We start from the raw sequence: 19,083 nt of genomic DNA, 5'->3' as shown, positions 1-19,083 counted from the left end.
GCCCAGCAGGGCTGGGATCTGGAGCAGGGCTGGAGCTTGCCTGGGATCTGGAGCTTGCCTGGGATCTGGAGCAGGGCTGTGCACCTGGTTGGCTCCCCGCATGTCCCGCCAGGCCGGGAGAGCTGTGGGGTAGGGAAGACCGGCCTGGCCAGGCTAGTGGTGTGGGGTACTTAATTATTCTATTGGCTTTTTACTTGTAGTTAAGAGTTTGCTTTAAATAGCGAAGTGTAGCTCAGTGATATGGTTAGCTGATTGACCCTTACTTGAAATGCAAAAACACGCAATGAAAACCTTGAAATTTCAACTGTCATTGTTTATTACTGTTTTGGCTACATTCTCTACAATTTCAGCAGCATTTTAGAGAGACAGTAAATGTTTCTTATATACAATGAAAACAAAATGGCTTGCAACATCAGAAACAAGAGCAACAGTTTAACTGTACAATACTAAATGAAAACCTGTGGTACTATAGCCTCCTTCTTCTGTAACATGGACAAAATTACATATAGGTATTCAGCCTCAAGAATGGGATAGTAAAAAGAATAGTGAACGGGGGAGAGATACAATGTTCTGAAAAATAAGTTTCTACCATACAAGGCAGTTAGAAAATGTTTCACATTTTAAAATATCTGTACAAGCCACAAGAAACATTTCCTTGTTGATAGGAACTTCCAGAAACAGAGAATAACCATGAGTAACTTCTACATCTAGTATCAATGCGCTCTGCAGGTTGAGAACGCAATAAACTGACTTAAAGAACTGTACTGTATATTGCCGACACAGATCTGTTTTACATGCCTTGATTGTTAATGAATTACCTATTCTTAATCTCTCTATAACGTACAGTTGACTTGCACTTAAGGAGGTCATTTGATTCTTTCACAGAAGTAAAAGCAACGTCATTTAGCAGCAATTAAAAGCGCCTTGAGGGAGACTTAAAAAAAATACAATATCCAATTAGAAAAAGCCATACTTTAAACATTTGTACAGGAATAAGTTGCTGAAATTTAACTGAAAATGTGACATCTGTACAACAATTTACAATAGAGCTAGAAGGGAATTTATCATTATTCCTGCATAGAACATTATACATGGCCTGTTTTGCATTTGGTTTCATACTGTTGCTTGCTTTTATCAGAAGCCTGGAAAGTTTCACAAGTTTCAATACCACAGCAAGTATAGTATTTTTTAGAAAACCGAGTGGATTTCAAAATTAGCAATCTATTTGAGAAATAAGTACCAGGAATTCCATATCACCCTTCCAATCTAAATTCAGTGAAATACCACCATGGTTTTGGAGGTACAAGCCTGAGTTGCCAAATAAAATACTACAATTTTATCTGAGGAATCTGATACAGAACATCTCTTTGACCATCTCACTCTCCTTCCTTTGGTTTCAAAAGATCAATGTCTTGTAAAGATGGCAGTTTGTTTAGTTTACAACCAGGCACAGAATTTTTCCCGTGTTTTCAAATTTGCGCACTACCCTTTTTTATTTAAATAATGAAAAACTACCCTTCATGTTAGAACTTTCCAGTATCAACCAAATGTACTTTAAGTATTAAAAAGATTATTTACAATGTTCCCCAGAAAAAACTAAAAACCTTTTCTTCAGTCTTAAACACAGTATACCTGTTAAGAGTGTAACAGGCAGTGTCATCCTTCAATGTTTAAAGGTATTTCTCAGAAGGGTACATTTATTCACAGTCCATGATCCATTCCAATCATACAAATGACACTATGTAACAGGACTTCAGCCTGAAAACACAGTTATCAAACTTGTCCTGTGTAAAAACACTCAAATGCTTTCAAGCTCAAGTCTGCATCTGGAAACTACACAAAGGTATCATGCCATACTTCGGCTGGAGAAATTTCAGTACGAAATAATGCTTGAAGTAGGTGGTGTAGGGGATGCTGCTAGCCCAGTCATATGCAAGTTTCCTGAAGAATTTGATCTCCTCATATGAGGAAGAAGATAAGGATCATTAGCCAGCTGGTGGACATCAAATCTATCCTCTTTTCGGTATGCTAAACAGCGTCTGATAAAGGCCTAGGAAAGAAATGTAAAACATTACAATACTATTCCCAAATAATTATGTCTGCTTATAAGCAAACATGCATGTCCTCCAGGATAAACTGGTTCTAAACAAATTCATGTTTTTATGTAATTCAAATCATGACAGTGTAACATTTTACTACTGAGTCCAATGAAAAAATATAATGTCACAGCAGAAAAAAAAAATCAGCAAATTAATTGGCTTCAAATACTCACACTTCCAATGTGTATTTCCATGTTTAGGAACTATATTTACAAGTAAAACATGAGCATCTCACACAATTACAATGATGCATCCCTGAACAGCTTAGTAAAAACCAGCAGCAAACGTCAGAAGATTGAAGAAGTAGAAGCTCCATGGAACTTCTAAAACCTTTCAACTGTGTGGTAGATGAAGAACAGACAGAAGATGCAGGGACAGAATTTCAACACTTTAGTTGACCTTTGACAGCAGACATTGCCACATGTGCCATGACAGCATAGAGCAAAATATGGAATTTGGCAATGGTGGTTGCCATGTCCAATAGGCATTAGGTAACGAATAGACTATTTAAGAAACCACTACCTAGCTAGAACTCCTTTCCCAGGAAAAAAAAAACTTAATCCCATTTGCTTAAAAAATATTTAATCAATTGAAAAATTCTGTAGCTAGGACTGTTCTTGAGACACTACGTTATCCTACGATTAGGTCCATACAATGTACGCCAATCACTTTGTGCTGAAAGTTTCTGTCAAGTCTTATGTCTAGCATACCCAGAACATTTGGTCTCCTGAGAGCTTGGGCTTCAACATTTAATGATAGAAAATCCTTATTATTGCTACAGAACTGATTAGCACATCATTACTTAATTTAGAAATTAATTTAAAAGAATTACATATCTTTTATTTGATAAACCTGTTCAGCTCTTTGTTCTTTGCTCCAATTAAAAACTGCAGATTAAAGGAAAAAAAATCTGTGATAAAAGTTCCTAAGAATCCTGCTAGAATTTACTTCTATCATTTACATATCCAGCACGAACAACGCACAAAACAAAAATCATGCACATCTGTTAATATATATTCAGATGTTTGTGCATATTATGGATTTTAATGAAATTCTTCACAATAAATCCTTCATAATGAATGAATTGTTAAGATTTGTTTGCAATATACTCAGAGTAAAAGTTTGTGTCTAAAATGTTTTTAAAATGCTTCATGCTTCTGTGGCAGTGTGGACACATTACTGTAATGCAAAGGAGAACATTGCACAAAGTAGGAAAAAGTGAGGAAGATCAAAGGACAGTTACAGTCTGAAAACTAACTAACAACGTAATTTCAGGTTCCGTATTTATTTCATCTCCATGTTTTCCCAATCAGAATTTCAGTTTACAATCTGTTATTTTCCAACAGCCAGGCCTATAAATCTGAAAGGCAATTTGGATTCTACACAGTCATCATAAATAGAATGAATTTACAAGTTAGCTTGAAATTGTTTTATACCATTTTCACCAGAGAATAATTTCTCCCTCTCTCTTACAGCTATCGTGACAATGTTAATAAAAGTAGAGAACACTGAAAGCTTATTTTAGTCTTTCAAACAAACAAACAGAATATGGAATACACAGAGAATGTAAAATAAGTTGCCAATTTTCCATGCTGAACTGTCTACTCTTTCCCAACCTCCTCTATATAAAAAATTACTAATGACAAAGAAACACAAAGTTAAAGGACAGGGATATAAACTGTTAACATGTAATGTTATCAGTTATATGATGCATATTTGTCAACTGCATTCAAGGGACAGAATTTTTCCAAATAGGAATCAAGAAACAAAACCAGCAAATAAAAACCTCAACCAAACAAAAAACCCAGGACACACTACAATTCTTCAACCAAAAATCTCATAACCTTAACTGCAACTCGCTCACTAACATCACTTCTAGAGAATATAACCCATGGAAATACACCATGAATTGTAACAGCATACTTATGTACCCAAATGACTGACTTTCTTGGGAAGTTACAGCCTCTAGAAATAGGTTTCCTTTCCTTTATATCTTTAGAAGCTAAATCTTAACATTGCTGAATTTTTGCAGCTTGTGTCCCAGATCTAAGTATGTCTAATTAGTTGCCGAAACTTGAACAGGCATTCTACTATCCTGGCATTTTTTTCAATGAGCACATCTCTACTGCATCTGGCCATGAATGTATCTTTCAAAAACTGGGAGAGTTTTAAAAACTAGTAACACATATACAGTTTTCTTCCACATTCACAGACTTGGATTTGTGTTACGAATGCTCACAGCAGCAATCATTTGGGAAACCACCTTAAATCTGTTTCTGAATAGCTGGTCTATGGAGATGAGTTTGATACTAGATATGATTCAGAATAAGATTTTTAAATACACGAAACATTGCCATCCACACCTTTGTGGCAGATAACTATTTTGGCAGTCTTACCTCCTGAATCAGCATAAACAGGATCTTACAGATTCTTAAGAATTTATCTTTCTAAACTCAGCTTTCAGTTAATACACAAATACTATGACCTTTCAAGGAGAAGAGTGTTATCAGGCATATCCTCCAGGTATTTGGTAGTCAAATAGTTCTTCAAGCCAATAAGGCTGCAGAGAATAACATTCACTATTTTCAGAAAAGCTCGTTACTGTTAGAAGTATTTCACAAGAACTTCTAGCGAGACAGCCTGAGTGAGACACATAAGCTCCTCTGGGAAAAAGCAAAGCAGACAATTTTTTAGGCGGCCTACTTTAAAAATGCTTGAAATTTTCTGGAAAACATATATATATATATATAGTCTTGCCTCGAAATACATGATTTTGTGAAGTCCCCGAATAAGTTTGCTTAAATAAAAACATAAAAATACTAGTTCTCCATCATGATTCTCTATATATTTAGTTACTCCATCACACAGCATTAAGTTAATTACACCTGAATCCTTTGTGATGAATGTTTTAACTGTTAATATGGAGTTCATATGAAAAGTTACCTTGGCTTCATTGCTTACAACAGGTTTCACAGGGAACTGAACTTCTGTGGCTTTTAATATTGTGTTTTCTTGTAAGATATCTTGCTGTGATTGATTGTGGCCAAATGGCTGAAAAATAAGCACATGATTTTCTTCATGAGAGTTATCCAACTACTCATAAACTTCATAAATATTTATGCTATAGTAAATTGTTGCAGTGTTAATACAAACTGCTAACTATTCTGTAAATAAGAAAGCTTCAGTCCAGATTTTCTACATTTCTTGCAATATCAATGCACACCATCAAAAAGTAACACAAGTGATTTTCCACACAGATTCACGTCTTTATGACTATAATTCACATCTACCGGAATCAGACATTTACACTAGAACTCTTAACATTTTCAAACAACATTCTCCTTACCTTTCTACCATAAAGGCATTGGAAAAAGATTACTCCAACTGACCATACGTCAACCTTATTAGAAATCTTTGGTGGCTCCTTGCCAACTACAAAACACTCTGGAGGCAAGTACCTGGAAAACAAAATGCAAAACATGGATCTCAGTGTCTGCAAGTAGAAGTACAGCATCACTAAAACTTGTTCAAATATGAAATTATATAAACACTTCATGTACATATCTCTGACATTCTAACAAGATATTCTGACAACTGTACAGTTGCCTTATGAGCCACATTCCAACACCTTGCACGCCCACCAAAACTGACATTACAGGCATTCCAACACCTTGCACACCCATCAGAACTGACATTACAGTTTTTTATGTAGTCAGTCAGTCAAATCGAGGGTTTATTTCAAGCACAAATACTAACATTCTTTACTTAAATCAGTAATTATCACTTTTTTTTTTTTTTTTTAAATGGGATCCTAGGTTAAATAGGAACCTTCTCTATCTATCGGAGCAAGAAAAGATGAAAGCCACATAGGGTATTTTACAGCAAGACCCGGTTAGGAATCAAAGATAATGTAGCTGTGGCTTAAAGACCCTTTACTTAATTTTTTAGTAAGAGAGGACATTAACCAGAGGAGTATATGAGACAAAGATGATTGTTATTTCCATTCCTGTAGTTTGCAGGAAGCCATACTTCAAGAGCCGAAAGTTGAGGCAGTTCCTGTGCCATTTTTGAATTACAAAAGAACTGGTGAAATGGAACCTCCTTTAAAAACTAAATGAAACCTCCCAAACATATCAATATGGGGGCAGTTAAATATTATTGACTGTAGTATCTAGAACAGAAAAAGATATAAAAGTTGTTAGAGCAACTAAAACCCATTAGAGCAACTAAAACTCGGACATTCTTCCATCAACAGCATACAAGGCTTTCAAAGAAATTTTGAAGAAATATTTGTGGAAATGGAAATAAGCAGAAAAATGAGATAAGAATGTAACACAAATTTGAATTTCACACAGTATCACCAAATCTCTTCTGGAATACTCATGTACAATTCTGATTACAACAATCAAGAAAAATGAGCTTAAAGTGATGCAAGTGCAAAGAAAAATACTAAGATGATCTCAAGAATAGAGAGCCTACAACTCACGGGAAAAAAAATTGAAGGCTATAAAAACACCAAGGAGCAGTACTACGAGGGGAAACAACCTACTTCAGGGAGGACAGTACTGGCACAGGAACAAACAAGTATAAACTGGCCACAAATAAACAGAGTCTGTAAATTAGAGGATTAGGTTTCTAATGATCAGAGAACTGAGGTTATGGAACACACTTCAGATCAGATTACTGGGGACAAAACATTAAATGTAATCAAACGCCTGTAAGTTTACAGAAGAGATTATGTGACCTAACTGCATGGAAAGACAGGTAGCCAGACCCAGCGACTGAGGAAACCCCTTCCAGAACTATGCTGCTGACAGTTTGTGCAATCTACTCTGAACAGACTCATCCCCCACCTCAAACTCACTCAAGATACTTCCTTCCTTAATGAAGATTTTATGCTTAGAGAAAGTGTGGATTCAAAATGCAAAGATTCATCGTGAACCTATAATGGTCACAGACCTTTTTTGATCTTAGTTTACAGCACCACTAGGTGCCTGTAGCATTTTAGATGAAATTGAAAGGCCAAAATTTTTTTACATACATTCCTACACTACAATATTTAAATTGTTGTTTAAATAGAAAGAACAGCAAAAGCCTAACACTTCCAAAATGCTTCAATTTGAACAATCATCTTTTTGCATCGTCTGCACATTGGTATTTGTGCAAGAGTATGTGTGTTTTCTTTTCTAAAGCATCTGAGGGAAAAGGCAAACATTTTATCACATGCAACTTCCAAATATGGGAAAAGTTGCAGAGGAAATGGAATGAAACTGGCTTCTCCATTTAGGGTTAGGTTTCAGCTCCTGACCCTGAGCTTGCTACAGGCAGAATGAAAAGAAAAAGAGAAATGAATTCACAAGTAATAACCTGGCCAATATAGGCTTTCTATTCCACCCACCCAGACACAGCTACCATGCACACAGGCTCAAAGAGCTACTGTGCCATGAAGAAGCTGTATCCTTAGAGAGCAAATTCTAGAAAGCTTTTCTGCAAGCAATGAAATGCTTATTGTCATTCCAGCTCTGTAGGCAGCTCTAAAACTTCAGGTTTTTGGACAAGCATGCAAGTGCACACAGAAAACAAATCAGAGCTGCTGAGCTGTCATTAACCTTTAAGATGGAAGAGTAAATACTCTTTTGTCCTAAGGACGTTACCTGCTGGTAATCCCTGCTCTAAGATTTCCAAGGACTAAGCACCCACACTTAAATCATCATAGCTCTGTCAAACATCTTCAACCACCCGCAGCCAAAGATTAAACACCTGCTTCTTCAGGGAAACGATGTTTCCAAGTCATAGTGATCATCTACACATTTTTTTATACATCTATAAAACCAAACAACACATACTCACACTCTCTTATCTTACTTGTTATGTTACCATTCTAATACTTGGGAATATCAACATTCACAGCACTGCACAAAAATCTTTGTTTCTCATCCATGTTAGTATTTTTAATCCTAGCTCTCTCTCCAAATTGGCTTTGTAAGAGCTTTTATGAAATCTAAACAATGACCCAGAGTCTAAACAGCAAAATCAAACCAAGCATTACCAGTAAGTTCCTGCTCCCTGTGAAGTTAAATCCATTCCATCCACACCATAGCTATCATCATCCATTATTTTGGACAGGCCAAAATCCGTAATTTTTATTTCTCCACATGCTGTTCCATCCACAAGAAGGATATTACCTATCCAGGGGAAAAAAAATACTTACTTAAAAAAGATAATAGAATGCTTTATTGTCAAAACCAGGTACAATTTTCAGAAATATCTAACTTCATGAAGGTTAAGTGACAACTTTACATCATCTTTATATCCTCAAGTCCACAGTAACTTGACTATGACACACTTCAGTGCAGTCTTGGGAACTCTAGGTTATCATCATGATCTCAAATGGCTTCCTCAGCTGGGAAGCGGCTGGACAGTGAGGAAATATCAAAATGTAGTAATAAAACACCAAAACATAGCAGCATATCAGTTACAATCAAGTTTCACATTTTTCTGCACAGAATATATCCTACACTATGGGTTTCAGGGTTTGCATATGCCACAAAATTGTGCCAAGAAACTGCTGCCATACTATGAATCGTACTCCATGCATCAAAGTTGTGCAATAATTTCTTGATGTGAAAGTTATTTGATAAAGTTCCTCTGAGAACAGAAATTAATGAGACTAAGAATACACTCTGTACAATTCCATAATATGCCAGAAATCTGTATGAACAATTTATTATACAGCAGCAAGCAAACAGGCTGGCACTGAGTTACATTACAAACCCCACACCTGGAAGTGTAGCAGACTAAAGTACATAAAGAATACAAGCATCATTCATGCAAGGTGGTAAAACAAAGGCATGGAATCAAGACAGAATATATCGTTTATGACAATGCTTATTATTAATTGTAAAGAATACTTCTGTAAAGTCCTGTTTTGAAGTGCTTATGCTAGGATGCTGAAAGTGATTGATTACCTATTTCAATCCTTCACAGGTTAAGAAATACCCAAGGGAAAAATTATTTACACACCAGCATTCCACAACGATCAGACAGGACTGAGTCAACTAATGAACTGATTACAGTGCTAAATACCAGTATATGCATCTATGTGCTATATGATTTTTTTTACAAATTCAAATCAAAATAATATGAAGCAGAAAAGTTACGACAAACTTTTTTCCAAAGAAAAGACAGATGATTTTGGCAATAGAACTAGAAAGAAAAGTACACGCTTTTTTCAGTTGCTTACAATAAGCTTGACGTACAAAGGTAATTTTGGTATTTCCAGGCACGAATTACAAAGAAAATAAAGGATGATAAAAAAAAGGTTACATTTTCAATCGTAACATTCCTCATTTACCTGGTTTAAGATCATAGTGTATAATAGGGGGCTTGATCTCATTGAGATACCGTAGTGCATTTACTATTTGCATTACAATGGACCTAGCTTCCTTCTCTGACATCAATTTATGTTGCTTGAGATAGAAATCCAAGTCATTGCCTTCACAGTATTCTAACACCGTGCAAAACCTACAGCAGAATTCAGAGAGACAAAATTAAATAACATATCAAACTGCACAATGAGAAATGTAGATGTGACAACCCAGTTTGATACTGGCAAGTTTAAGAATGGCTGCCTGAATATTGAACTATATGAATGAAATTGTTAATAGAACACATGGCATAACTATTGGCTTACGGAAACTGACATCAATCAGAATATTCATACTTACCAAAAGAGAAAATGCATCCATACTGAAGAGAGGTTAACAAAACCCCCCTCCACTTATTTATGTAGGCTTGTTTCTAAATAGAAAAATATATTCACTGTTCCTTAAGATGTGCCATCATTTCATGCAAAGAGGTGCAGCCCTGTGACTATGGGCTACACTTAGGGTGATAAATGCTTCTGATGTCATTTAATCTTGGAAACTTGTCTAAGCTACAGCAACCTTTCAGAGCTGCTCTGCAGCAGCCCTTGCTCTACCCAAAAATATTACAGCACATCCCTTACACCCTCACGACATCCTGTAGGGCTTGCTAGTCAAGTGTTGCAAAACTGTTTTCAACACTTCATAGAAGGTCTGCAATATTTAGCTGAGAGAAAATCCTGCAACTAGTGTGTTTGGGGTTTTTTTTGTTGTTTTTGGTTTTTGTTTTTTGTTTTTTTTTTTAATGTCCCCTCAAGGAAACCCTAAATGCTTTGGCTGAAAGCAAGAACATACTTTTGTTCAAATAATCTTCATTTCTGTTTATCTAGTACACACCACTAAAATCCTTGCCAAGTTCTAGAAAATGTATCATTTTATGTACTTACGTATCTGTATCCAGGGAGAAGTAGTCATACAGTTTAACTATCCGGGGGTGATCCAGTTCTTTGTGTATTCTATACTCTCTGCAGGCATGTCTAAAAGAAGACGGATATATTAACCTTCTACAAACAATAAAATGCTATTCAATTTAACATATGAAGCGTAAGTCATTAATATTTACTTGTGGTAGTTTTCTTTCTTTTCATCCCTCCAGCTTTTGTTAAGCTGGTGAATCTTCACAGCAGCATATCTTTGTTCATAAAGATCAAAAGCCTAAAAAAGAAACCCCAAAATATGGGAAAGTTATAACCAAAGATGATAAAAATAACACCCAATAAAGAGAGGAAAAAACCTGGCATTTAATTCACAAGTCTATTGTAATGTTACCTCTCTCCACACGTTAATTGAAGTTTGCTCAACCAGTGTTTAAAGAGTATACTACATTACAATCCTTCTGCTTATTTAGATTCCCTCCCTCCCCTCAAAAATGAAATGTAAAAATATATACGTGGCTCAAACATCAGATATAGCAGACCCAACACACTCTACCTTGTATACTTCACTGAAGCCACCTCGGCCAAGTAAATGGAGTAACAAATACCGTTCATTCAATGTGGGGTGATCTTTAAATCTACAGAGAGAAAAAAAAAAGATTTAATTCTAATTAAGTTATACAAATAAAGAGTCTAAAATTTAAACGTCTTAGCATTACTTCTCAAATGGAGGTTTCTTTTTACTAGCAGTATTTAATATGCTGACACCATGACTAACCTTATGGCAAACAATGTGACCGATTTCATACTTTTTGACTATTCTGTGTACAAGTGCTATCACAATACCATTGTCAAATCAGTCAATTCTGGTAAACTTTTTGTTATTTCTTTCTATTTTTGCCAGAAAAACATCCTTACATTTAAACATGTGGTACACGGACACTTTCTTTGTTGTGCCAAATTTTAAAGCAGCCTCAAACTTCAGCTTTCTGGAACAGACAAGGAGGGTATTCTTCCCATTTCACATGAAACAGGACCATATCTGTTGAACATACCTGCTTCTTTTTAACAAAAATGAATTCTATATAACACTAAGAAGTTAACAAACAATGAACAGCAATATGGGGAAAACACACCAAAGGACTGACTATCTGCTTTTACTCTAATCAAAACCAAGAAAACACTCCTTCCAAACACAAAATGATGCTGTGGGACTGAGCAAAGGACCATAGTCTCCTGAAATGTGCTGAAGACAAAAATACATCCTTCCATCCAACCAGGGGAAGGGAAGCGAATACTCACCATATTCCTAATGCAATGATAAGACAAATACACTCATGAATCTAGGGCCAGCTGCCAATTAAATTCCATAGAAAACTTTAAGGAAGGGTTTAGAGCTAGTCTGGCAATAGGCTATCCCACCCTTCCATGTTCCCTACAGTTCTGGAGGCATGGTCATAGCTAGTAAAGTGTTTGAAGGAAAATGCATATTCTTGCTTTCTGTGCCCCTTAAAAAATAAAGCTTTCCCTTTCCTCACTACGAAAATACATATTTCAATGTTAAAGGAATTTCTTTACAAAATCCTGAACAGTAAGTAATGCACTCAGAAATAACAAATTTAGAGAGAGCAACATTAGGCAATTGATGTCATCTGACCAGTAGCTCAATTCTTTAAAACCACACTTGACAAATTTAGATTCTTATTTTCTTAGTCCTTCTATTACATGTATGCTTCTAGTAGGGCCAATCTTGTGAACCTTACCACCTCCCCTCTCCACTGCTGCTTTTGCGACCGTGTGTGGCTCTCCATGGCTCAGGACCTGCACCTTGCAGGTAGTCCCAGCATCACACGGACTCTAAATCCAGACAGTGAAACCCTAACCCACACTCTCAACTTGTCCTGTTATCCCAGTGCAGTGGGGTAAAGATCACACGCAGACATACAAATTTACCCATCTCTAAACTGGGCAATTTTCCTATGGCTGGAAATACCTCCTATGTCAAGGCTGGAACCCTGAACAGGTGAGTCTGCTGCCTACTGCATATGGGACACTTGGGGAGGGCGTACATGAGCAAGAGATGTAGAAGGGAATGTTGCTAGAACAAGAAAGAGGGCTCCGCATCTGGAAGCTGAAAACCCAACAGGATTTGAGTCAGGACCCAACAGCTGCTCTACTTCAGAACCCTCCCTCTTACCAAGTGCCGAAGTTGCCAAGATGTGTTAGTAAAAACTGCAGGGACCCAGACCTAAAATACCACTCTACTGCTTCTATATTCTACATTATGAGTGTAAGCTGCAGCTTGGCCACTCCGTAAACCCTCAAGTCTAAACTCCCACAAAACCACAAACACACAGCTTAAAGCTTTTTGTTCTGTACCATGAAATGTGTCAACACTGACTGCAGAAAATGAGCACTGAAACTGCAGTATTCTGCTTGTCCATGACCTGGAACTCTGCTTTCAACTGGGACTGTAATTTGGACATTCTCTGCCCCACATATGAAATGTTTACACAGTCAAAGCCTGTCCTTTTTCTGTGGCATTTACTACTTCATGAAGGATACACCCCCCCTTTTTTTTTAAAAAAAACCACCTTCTTTTAATGCAAATATATAAGATTAAAAAAGGTTATAATTTAACCTGCAAAGAATGGCTTGTTTATTTGTTGTAGGGCATTTATTTTTAAAAGAAAGTATTCTGCCATTGAATTCCAAGCATCAACAGCCACTATTTTTCACATCCAAAATACAACACCAGTTTAGCTACCAATTAGCACTAAATGGTAACAAAAATTTTCTGTATTCCTGCAGGGTAGGTATGGGGACCACTGAAACAACTGAGCACAATTTCACATCTTGTTGCTTTAACGTTTAAGTCTTTCTGTATATATAATTCTACTGTGTCTAAAAAGTAAAAAAAATAAAGTTGAATCCTGAAGTCTTAAGGCTACTGTTTCACAAATATTTACTACCGCAGAAAGAAAGAAGCCCAGTCCCATCATCTCCTTCCCCCTGGCTGCTCATTCCATCCTTGCATTGCCCTCTCTCCTCACAGCAGCACAAAACATTTCTGCAGCTGGGGCAAAGAACTACACAAGGAAATTGATCTGGGGTTAAAATGAATCCAGAAAAAGAAACCACAGGAGCTGGTTTTCACAGAATCACAGGATGGTCAGGGTTGGAAGGGACCTCTGGAGACCATCTAGTCCAACCCCCTGCTCAAGCAGGCTCTCCTAGAGCAGGTTGTACAGAATGAGAATGACATCCAGGTGGCTTTTGAATGTCTCCACAGAACAAGCCTCTGCAACCTCTCTGGGCAGCCTGCTCCAGTGCTCCGTTACCCTCAAACTAAAGAGGGTTTTCCTCATATTCAGGTGGAACTTCCTGTGTTGCAGTTTGTGCCCACTGCCCCTTGTTGCTTGCCACTACTGAAAAGAGCCTGGCCCCATCCTCCTGACACTTGCACTTAAGGTATTTGTAGACAGTAATAAGATCACCTCCTCCAGTCTTCTCCAGGCTAAATAGGCCCAGGTCTCAGCTCTTCCTCATAAAGGAGACACTCCAGTCCCCGAGCCATCCTCATCACCCTCCGCTGGCCCCTCTCCAGCAGAGGAGTCCTGTCACACTGTCTCTCTTGAACTGGGAAGCCCAGCCCTGGGCACAGCACTTCAGATGCAGCCTCACCAGGGCAGAGCAGAGGCGGCAGGATCACCTCCCTTCACCTGCTGGCCACACTCCTCTTAATGCACCCCAGGATCCCAATGCATCCAAGGTTTAACTTGGATCAATTTCCAGTGTCTATTTAGTAAAGACGTTGCCATTGCAAGCATGTGAAAGGAAAGAGGGCAAGGGCATACGTAGTCAGGGAGAAGCAGAACCAGTTACTTCCATGCAACAGTGTCATCTTAAAGTGCTGGTGAAACCATAGTGTTAGTGTTCGCGTTTGCCGTAACGGAAAACAGACTGGGTTTTGTTAGTTATGCAATTATTACTTTCAAATCTACATAGTAATAGCTAATCTTAAATAAAAATTTAACATGATGATATATTGCCATGCAAGCTGAAGTACAAAGCAAAATTTAACATAACCCATATTTTTAATACTATGTACCTGTACCAAGTAGGAATGAAATTACAGTGCAACAAAACCAAAGCTAATTTTAACTCCATAGTGAAATTGCTGCTGTTGCATCAAACACCCCCGCCATTTTCTTGCATTAGTGTCAGCTAAGTGAATTGCATTAGGTTCCCTTACAAGTATTTTTTTCAGCCTAGTAAAATCATCTAGCAAGTTTTAGCTCTTCTGCAGTATAAGCTGTGTATGTACGTTATTTCTTACATAGTCAACAAAACCATTAGTAAGTTTACCAAATTATAAGCAATTCTATTTTTTTTAAAGTTTAGGTAAGTTGGTGTTTAAAATACATAAACAAAGAGAACCAAAGAACAACTTATGAGCGAGCCCCTCCTCTCTAGGTAGAATGTGATTTTAGAGCCTTACTTTAAAAACAGACATGCAAAACTAAGACAGTAAGTCTCTTACTGTGAATTATCTTCATTATTTATTCTTTTCAGTTCTCTTATGTGAAGATTCCTAACTCTTTCCAAACGTTCAAGTTCTGCTTGTATTTCAGCTTCTTCCTGCAAATGAAAAGAATGAAATATAAAAGCTCATTTACTCCCCATTTGAAAAGGATATTTTTACCCCTGCATCAATACTAGTGGTGATGGAGGAACATTACATTACAAAACCCTGCTGAACTAGAAGAAAAGCACTGCTTTTCTCTTAAAGCCAGAAAAATTCAGAAAGATAAGGCAAAAGCCTGTTTCAAGGAACCTTTCTGTCCATGAACCCACAGGTAATGGGATGCTCACAGTTTTGTTCTGCACTGTAGGGATGCTATTTGCAATGATAGGCAGCTGGGTTTTGTACCTCAGCCAAGGAGAGAAATTATCTGGGAAGCGGTCTGAAATTGATGTACAAAGAAGAAAAAACAGATATGTGCAGTTATAGATTTTGTACAAACCGACAAATTAAGAAAAGACATTTAAAATATTTTCAAGCTGAAGTGCAAATCAAAAAGAATAAAAGAATGTTATTACAGCAGAAATGTTAAGGTGTTGATACAAAACACCAAAACCAAGCTAATTTAAAAATATTTTCCCATTTGTACCTTATTAAAATTACAAATGCAGAATATGTATTGTCTAAGATTGAATGCAATTTCAAAAGAAGCGTGTCAGGTATGAGCACATTCCCTAACTAATTTCAGCACTTAAAATTATCTCATCTTTATGCTACATATTAGGGAACACTGGAACAGTTGTTTATTCAGATTCTCTATACAAGGAAAGAACTCACAATGCCTGGTTTGTGGAAACCTATGTATCTATACTCGAAGTAAAAAATGTATACTCATTGAAAGACATTGTAGAAAGGGTTGTATCGATATCAGAGTTAGTACCTCTAGAACTTGGAAATTTGAATAAAGGGGAGACAAAATTAGTCCATATCAGAAAGCTCACCATTTTGGAATTATTCTAGCTGAAAAGGAAAAAGAGGGCCTGGCATCTGATACGTATTTTTTTAGTAGCAGTGCCAGTGGAAGCAATGCCCCACATCATCTCTTGTTATTTTGGCACAGCCTCTTGTACAGCCACACGATGAACCAAACTGGAAAACTAATCAGTCTTTTCTTTTTTTAAAAAAAAAAAAAAAAAGAAAAAGAAAAAAGCAAGCCTCAAAAACCTATACATATTTGGTTTTGGAAAGAATCTAGATCAGTTCTACAATCCAATTTACACTGTGACTGCACAATCTGGTGGTGCTGGTAAAAGCAACAGGGCAACAAGTCATGGCACAAGGGGATGAAGATGGAAGTCAGCAGAGGGCAGAGAAAATGCTGTAAAGCTGGTATTTCCAAACATTGTATATTATAAAACCACATCCTGAAACACCAACTGTATTTATATAAATCTAAACCATGCATTACATATCACATTTCCAATGAGCTGAGGAGTCCAGACTGGATGATTTCAGTGGATATCCTGAATCCCTCCCCATAAGCTAAGGAAAAAACCTCTCATCCCAAAACAAGACACTAGATGAACATCCATTCAGAACACAAAAATAAAATTCCTAATAATTTAAAAGCTGTACTAACTAACACTAATCTGCTAGCAGATCTGGGTGGACCATTTGCTTTTCCTAACACATAATGCGAAGGGTTTTTTTCCTCTTTATACAATGTTAAACTCTTCTTTTTTTATATATATATTTAGATTTATCCTTGCAGTTCTCTGTTAAATACCCTGATATGCAGTTCCCCATAACCCAATAGTCCTTTATAAAGAATTCTAGCCCTTCTCCCCCTGCAAAAGGCCACACACTTCTACACACACAATTGTCTATGTTCTTCCCAAAGGCTGACAAAAAAAATCCATCAGTTATGCCTCTTTTGGGCTTTTTTGTTCTTATATTATGCAATTCAGTGGTTCTCAAAATGTGGTTCATAGGCCAATGTTAGTCCAAAGAGAACTGGCTGGTTGCATTGTTTCCAGCTGTTATTTAGGACACTCAGGCTGTGAATACCTTTAAGCAAGAATGAACCAGCTTAGCTGCCTCAGGTCACTGCTATATAAAAGGAAGTGAGAAAACAAGAGCCTCTCTCCAGGACCAAAGCTGCTAGCTGGAAAAGAATTTCCTGGGGAGCAGAAGGAAAAGAAAACTGGTGGTGGCAGCATGTACAGGGCACCAAAAATAAGAGCACCAGTAAAGCATCTGGAGAGTGAAAAGGAAGAGGAGCAGACAGTAAAACAGCATATGCAGAAGGAAAGAAGAAAAAAATGTAACCAGCCAAGAAGCACTAGGAAAGAAATACAGCCACGTAAAAAGAAAATTGTTTTTCTTAGTTTAGAACAAAATCTTTATCGCACATAAGAATTAAAATGCAAGTATGTATTTTTATTATTATTTTCAGATATATTCAAACATGATTTGCTAATAAATAACGTTTGTTTCCCCTCTGGCATTTGTTCAAGGAAGTTCCTTCTTATACTGACTATCCCGGCACTGATGTTCAAGGTGAAAACAAAATCCAGGTATTAAACAAATTTGTAACAGCTTCCTTCATATGTCACTTGCAATTTCCATTAGATTTCAAAAAAGTTCAAGCACGGAAAAAAAACCCTACAGAATTTCATGTGAAGCTGGTGCTATTTCTAAAGCATTAACAATGAAGAACTATGTGGGCAGTCTACTCCACTAGCACCAACCAAGTTCATATGCAGATTCCCTACCACATATTCAAGTACTTTCTTGTCATATACTTTAGAAACAGCATCGGTGTTCTCAAGGGGCCCAGTTCAATTTATTACAGTAGGATTCTTAACAAATGACTTGTACATTTGATGAGAACAGACCTGAAACAGACCCTTGAAACATTTCAAGGCGAAAACCACTATGACCTGGTTTTGACTGAACACCTCAAGAACTACCGCTCAGCAGACAACGGTACTTTCCTTTCACACTCGAGGTATTTCTGCCTGTTTCAACTTTCATTCCTTTTCACAGGTTATTCCTCAAAAGCTTGAGTAAGCAATAGTTTGTTAATATCATAATTATCTCATTACACAGATTTATTAGAATGATGGGCTTCAAGAAAAAAGTGCTGCTTTTTTTTTTCAGAAGTAAAAAACTGGAGTAAAATACCTGACTGAAAAAATAATTTAAGACACAGAGAAAAAGACTTTTCATAAAAGCAGGAAAATTCTATTCTCTCTTACAATAGGTAGCATGCTAAATGACAACAACTGAAATGGATACTGTAGATGATCAAAACATTAGATTGATTCAGAAATGAAATGGTTTGTAAATTCAATCTTTTTAAAGATCAAAACCTAAAGTTAAAAAGCCCATATATAAAACTTGGCTGACACCACTTCCTCAGCCCTGAAACAAGAGCAGTATTGGTGGCATCATCACTGTTACCACTGTTAGAAGGATTCAAGGAATCAGTACAGTGTTACACTGGATGGAGTCACTACTGCTCCCCCGTACTCCCAAGCATTCACGCCAAGTTGCACCCAAAACCAAAAAACAAAACAAAAGCACCACTATCAGGCATAAAATTGTCCAGCACTTTTAGTATTACATTTTCTAATCAGATAGCTCTCAATAAGCCCTCTTCTTATTTTGGTAATATTAGTTTTTACAGCTTTAGGCATGGTCAAAAAAATCTTAGAATAACAGACCGTACACATACCTTTTTGAGATGTCCTAATCGAAGTTTGAAAATTTCTTCCTGTTCATGATACTCTGCTAAAGTCAAACTGAAAAAACAAACACGTAATTATAGCTTTTATATAACTGTAATCAAAACAATAGCATTCTTACTCAAATACTACAGTAATAATTAACATAAGATACTGTATTTACTACCACAATACTAAGTCTACCTTTTTGTCTTTGTTTCTAACTTCAGGGTCAAAACATACTTACAGAATGCCTCTGTGTCTAGTATTCTGGAATACTAACTGCCTCTCCCACTGGACCATTTCTCTTCTCTCAGACAGCCTGTTAGAATACCTGGGTGCATCCTAAATCATATCACCATACCAGTATTTTAGCTGATGCTACTTCACTGTTTGGTTTTGAACTCTAAAACTTAACAAACCAAAGGATGG

General features: G+C 36.9%; 1 protein-coding gene across 7 annotated transcripts in view; it reads right to left on the bottom strand.

Annotated features, from left to right (window-relative positions):
* Positions 1-292: 292 nt before the first annotated feature.
* TLK1 (tousled like kinase 1) overlaps positions 293-19,083 on the bottom strand; it is a 91,497-nt gene continuing 72,706 nt past the window's right edge. For all 7 annotated transcript variants that reach the window (XM_056348933.1, XM_056348932.1, XM_056348927.1 and 4 more), the window contains 10 exons: positions 18,663-18,729; positions 14,942-15,039; positions 10,955-11,036; positions 10,587-10,678; positions 10,411-10,500; positions 9,454-9,623; positions 8,149-8,284; positions 5,446-5,557; positions 5,043-5,150; positions 293-2,050 (listed from right to left, as the gene is read on the bottom strand). In XM_056348933.1, the coding sequence (XP_056204908.1) occupies positions 1,874-2,050; positions 5,043-5,150; positions 5,446-5,557; positions 8,149-8,284; positions 9,454-9,623; positions 10,411-10,500; positions 10,587-10,678; positions 10,955-11,036; positions 14,942-15,039; positions 18,663-18,729 (1,132 nt within the window). In that variant the 3' untranslated portion in view covers positions 293-1,873. The remainder of the gene's footprint in view (positions 2,051-5,042; positions 5,151-5,445; positions 5,558-8,148; positions 8,285-9,453; positions 9,624-10,410; positions 10,501-10,586; positions 10,679-10,954; positions 11,037-14,941; positions 15,040-18,662; positions 18,730-19,083) is intronic.

The sequence above is a fragment of the Falco biarmicus genome, chromosome 8 (genome assembly GCF_023638135.1).
Source record: "Falco biarmicus isolate bFalBia1 chromosome 8, bFalBia1.pri, whole genome shotgun sequence".
NCBI lineage: Eukaryota > Metazoa > Chordata > Aves > Falconiformes > Falconidae > Falco > Falco biarmicus.
This window is presented reverse-complemented; position numbering and strand designations above follow the sequence as displayed.